The following is a 4,491-nucleotide window of genomic DNA, read 5'->3' as shown; positions in this document are numbered from 1 at the left end:
GGAGTTGGCATGGCCTTGTTTGATGGCATTTGGCAGAAGATCATCAAGAGCTCTCATGGCCCCACAAGTCAGAAGCAATGGTAGGCCAATGCAGAGTCAGTGTAAGGTCCACAGTAATTTCTGGTTAAGGAAACATTTGGGTTAATGCTGCAGCTAGCTATCTCCAATGGTCTGCCTGTCTCTGCGGTTTATCTTAGGGAAAAGAAGCAGATGGAGACCCCGTGGCTGTGCTCTCTGCCCAGAGAACCTGGAAGCTCCACGAGAAGCTCTTGTCAAGACCCACTGTAGGCAAAAGAGGCAGTGGGGTGAGTTCTATTTGTCTCTGACAATCTCTGTGTTCTTCCACTGAACCCAAAGTCCCAGGAGCCTAACGCTAGTGCTGGGCCCTGTGCTGCAGCTCTCTTTCTCCTACACACCCAAACCTGACATGGAAGACCTCTCAAGAACCTTTCTTAGCTGATCACGAGAAAGAAGCTGTTTTTGCATGCAAAAGCCTTAGCAGTAGGCATGCTCTAATAGCGTTCATCTTTCTTGGAGATAAGAAGCAATGACTCAAGCCATAGGAATTGGTCCCCAGGGGTGGGACACCAGTATCAGCTAATAAATCGTCCCTGTAGGGAACGTCTATGCCAGGTTTAGAAGTATAGGTTAAAGAGCTGCAGCACCAAGAGCTACAGCACAGGGCCCAGCAGTAACACTGGGCTCGGCTCCTGGGATTTGAAATGTTCCTTCTCTTCCTGGTGTCTTAGAAGGATGTAGGTTTGGAATAATAGGGATGGGTATTTGGAAGTTGCTGACATCACTTCTTGTGTTAGTTACTTTCCCCACTGCTGTGCAAAGCATCTGAGAAAAGCGGCATAAGGAGGGAGGGTTTATCTGGGCTCTCAGTTGAGGGTATGGCCCATCATGAGGCAGCTCATGCTGCATCAACAGCCAGGAGGCAGAGAGAGAGATGAATACTGATGTCCCAACAGCATTCCCCTTTGGTCTGGGACCCAGCCCGTGCAACGGATCTCCCTGCTTGACTGGTTTGAAATAGAATCTCATAGACCCAGGCTGGCCTCAAACTCTCTATTGTAGTAAAGGATGCTCTTCAATTCCTGCCTCCACCTCTCAGGGGCTGTGCCACAGTGGCTGGGTTTATGTGATGCAGGGAACCAAATCTGGGGCTTTGTGTATGCTAGCTAGGCAAGAATTCAACCAACTGGGCTACACCCCCATCCTGGAACGGAGATGACACTTTGAGACAACCTGACACACAAACATCTGAGCCCAAGAAGTAAATACATTAGATGATGACTGATCGATACATAGCCGTCCTTAGGAGATACCCCAGGATCCCCACTCCAGATAATACCCTCATCTTCAGACACCCAAGTTCATTACGTAAGATTGTAGAATTATCATAAAATCTATATATATCCTCTCTTGTGCACCCCAGTTAACCTAATCTGGAAGCCCCCCCCGCAAGGACATGCTCAGAAGTTTGTCTCCTAGGTGACAAACCTGCTAAGTTGCCTACCAATGCCAACCACTGCATTTGTTAGGAGTTCGCTCTGGACCTGAGAACTAAGAGCCTAGACAAAGAAAAGAGCAAGCACACATCTGAAAAAAGGAAGGGAGGCTTGCCAAGTGAGAAGAAACGATGGATGGGGAGGGGGAAGTGAGGGACCGTCATGGCTGTTTGGAGCCATCAGTTACCAGGCATTTCGAGAGCAGGAAGAAATTTCTAGTTTTATATAGGTTAGGCAATTCTATCACTGTAGGACAAAATGGCAAGTCTGAGAAAGTTTTCCATGGTTCAACTCAATCTTCTCAGCAAGAACTTAAAGAGCTATGGGCTGGAGAGATGCCCCTGGAGGGTGAAGGCATTTGTCATGCAAATCTGGAAAGTTGAGGTTGATTCCTGGAACCCCCCTGGTGCGAGGAGAGAGCCAACTCCTGAAAGTTGTCCTCTGACCTCCACCTGTGCACTGTATGCACCCCAATAATCATAAAATAAAATAAGAGATTAATAAATCTAGCAGTCACCCAATAGGTTTTCTCCTGTGTTCTTAGACCCCAGAACTGAGGGGAAAATGCTGTTTGACTTTCCAAATGCAAACACCGAGGCATGAAGGTCTCTCCAGAATTTACTAGTAAGTCCTCGGTGTTCATATGGCCACTATGTCTGAATGTCACCGTGGTGCCTGACAGCTTGGCTGGGAAGTGGATACTCAGTCCCCACAAAGGCCCAGGTCACTGCCTGCTTCCTGACCTTGCTTTAGAGATGAGGGGCAGGCCATCTGACCTATAGGGTCTCCCTGTGCTTGGGACAGAATGACAGTCAAGTACCCTGGGTTTGTGTGGTAGCCTGGATACTACATATTTATGACAGAATTACACTTGGTGTCACTTGGGTCTTCATTTGCTCACCTTCTCAAAGTAACCAAACTGTTTTTTAACACATACTGTGTGTGTGTGTGTGTGTGCACGTGTGCACACGCACTATAGGAGCCAGTCGTGATAAGCTAAATAGGAACAGATCACCCAAAGGAAGTTCTTTACTTCCAACCCAGTGTAGGACTCAGCCAGCAATAAGTTTAACAGAGGCCTGAGTCTCAGCAGTTTACCCTGAAGCAATACCTGGTTGCAGAAAGGACCATAAACAAAAATTACCGGAGCACCACCCAAGAACAGACTATCCAAAGGAAATGCCTAACGTTCCAACTGCTGTAGATAGCTAGGACCACCTGCCAGCACACACTCACCAGGATACCCTTGGACAAATGTTAGCCAATCAGGGGTCCTGAACCTCAGAAACCCCTCACCCCCACCTTTACTACTATACAAACCCAACTCTAACTGAGCTCGGGACTCTACGTTTATTCCAATATGTTGGACATGTGGAGAGACCGAGTTTACAAGCTTGCATAAAATAAAGGCTCTTTGCTTTTACATACGGGACTCGTTCTCCTTGTTGGCTTTTGGGGGACTTCACGGATTTAGAAATAACATTTTTGCAGCATGGATTTGGGCATAGCATGCACATGTGTGCATATGCGCACGGATGTGCTTGCGTGCATGAGTGCACATGTGTGTAGAATCTGGAGGACAATTTAGGGTATCATCTTTAGGAACAATGTCCACCTCTTGTCTCTCACTGGTCCCCAGGGCTCTCCTGTGTCTGCTTCCCCAGACTTGGGATTACAAGCGTATGCCAGGCTGAGACTGAGATCTTCATGCTTGTAAGGCAAGCACTTTACCAGACTGAACTAACCCTTTCCATCTGTAATGTAGCAATCTGAGCCCCATCTTCCATTTCATTCTAAACTTGGAAGTCAAACATTTAAATAAGGGACTATTCTAAAATAAGAATGAATTGGGACTGTGAGGATTTATGTGATGACTGTCACCCTGACAGGATCTAGAATCCTCTGGGAGACGGGCCTCTGAGTATATGCAGAAGAGAGTACCTTGTGTTAACTGAGGGGAAGACATGCCCCCTGTGGGTGGCACCATTCCCTGGCTGGGACCTGGGGTAGAGGGGACGAGTGGAGAAGGCCAGCTGGGCAGCATCAGTCATTGCACCGTGGATGGGATGTGACCTGCTGCTTCAAGGTCCCGCTGCCCTGGCTTCCCCACTGTGATGGACTGTACCCTTGGACCGTTAGCCACAACAAACCTTTTCTCCCTTAAGTGGCTTTGGTCAGAGCGTTTGATCCCAAGAACAGGAGAGGAAACTAAGCCAGTACAATGAACTGTGAATGCCCAGGGCGCCATCCTGTGGCTGGCTAACACTAATCTCACTCTTCTCCCTAATCTCAGCCGTGGGAACAATGCATGAACTCACATGAAACAAAAAAGCCCATCTTACCTGCCGAGGCTATTCTGTGATTCGAGATCTCTGTCTGTGGTCTTGACTGAACAGTGGGTGGGGGAGGGCTGGGAGCACTGGGTGTTGACCTTGGCCATCTTCCCGCTGGTCACACTCAGCCACAAGGTGGCCGCTAAAATGTGAACACAAAGCAGATACATCCTTAGGACACCTGCAATGCAACTTCTGCTAGAAAAAGGAGAGCAAATGCTGACGACAGTAGAGATGCTGTGTGGTGTCCTCAGGAGTGCTCGGATACATGTGCTTCTCGTGCCCCTCCACCCCTGTCTTTTACACATCCCGACAGGCTGAAGAGCTGCTCCGAGTTCAGTGCTAAATGAGTAGCTAATGAATACGTGAATGAGTAAGTAGCTGGGTGGTTTCTGTCGCAAGGAAGCCCAAGCACTTGGGATTCCCCAGGGCAATGCGCCATCCCCTTTGGCTCTACCTTTCCTCATTTCCCGATGTTCATCTTGTCTTTTGGTACGACTTTCAGCAGCTCCCCTGAGTTCTGTTTCATAGCAAAGTGTGGTGGATCACGGTGGCGTGTGCAGGAAAACAACCAGCTACATAGGCAGAGGCAGGAGGGTCATGATTTGGGGGGTCAGCCTGGGCTACAACTTTTTATTTTCATT

At 48.4% G+C, this 4,491-nt stretch overlaps 1 protein-coding gene across 2 annotated transcripts in view; it reads right to left on the bottom strand.

Moving 5' to 3' along the window:
• Positions 1-3,954, bottom strand: part of Cnga3 (cyclic nucleotide gated channel alpha 3) — a 30,668-nt gene extending 26,714 nt beyond the window's left edge. For both annotated transcript variants that reach the window (XM_005359934.2, XM_005359935.2), the window contains exon 1: positions 3,857-3,954. In XM_005359934.2, the coding sequence (XP_005359991.1) occupies positions 3,857-3,954 (98 nt within the window). The remainder of the gene's footprint in view (positions 1-3,856) is intronic.
• Positions 3,955-4,491: the final 537 nt, after the last annotated feature.

Source organism: Microtus ochrogaster, linkage group LG2 (genome assembly GCF_000317375.1).
Source record: "Microtus ochrogaster isolate Prairie Vole_2 linkage group LG2, MicOch1.0, whole genome shotgun sequence".
Taxonomy (NCBI): domain Eukaryota; kingdom Metazoa; phylum Chordata; class Mammalia; order Rodentia; family Cricetidae; genus Microtus; species Microtus ochrogaster.
The sequence above is the reverse complement of the archived record's forward strand: the minus strand, read 5'-3'. Positions and strand labels throughout refer to the sequence as shown.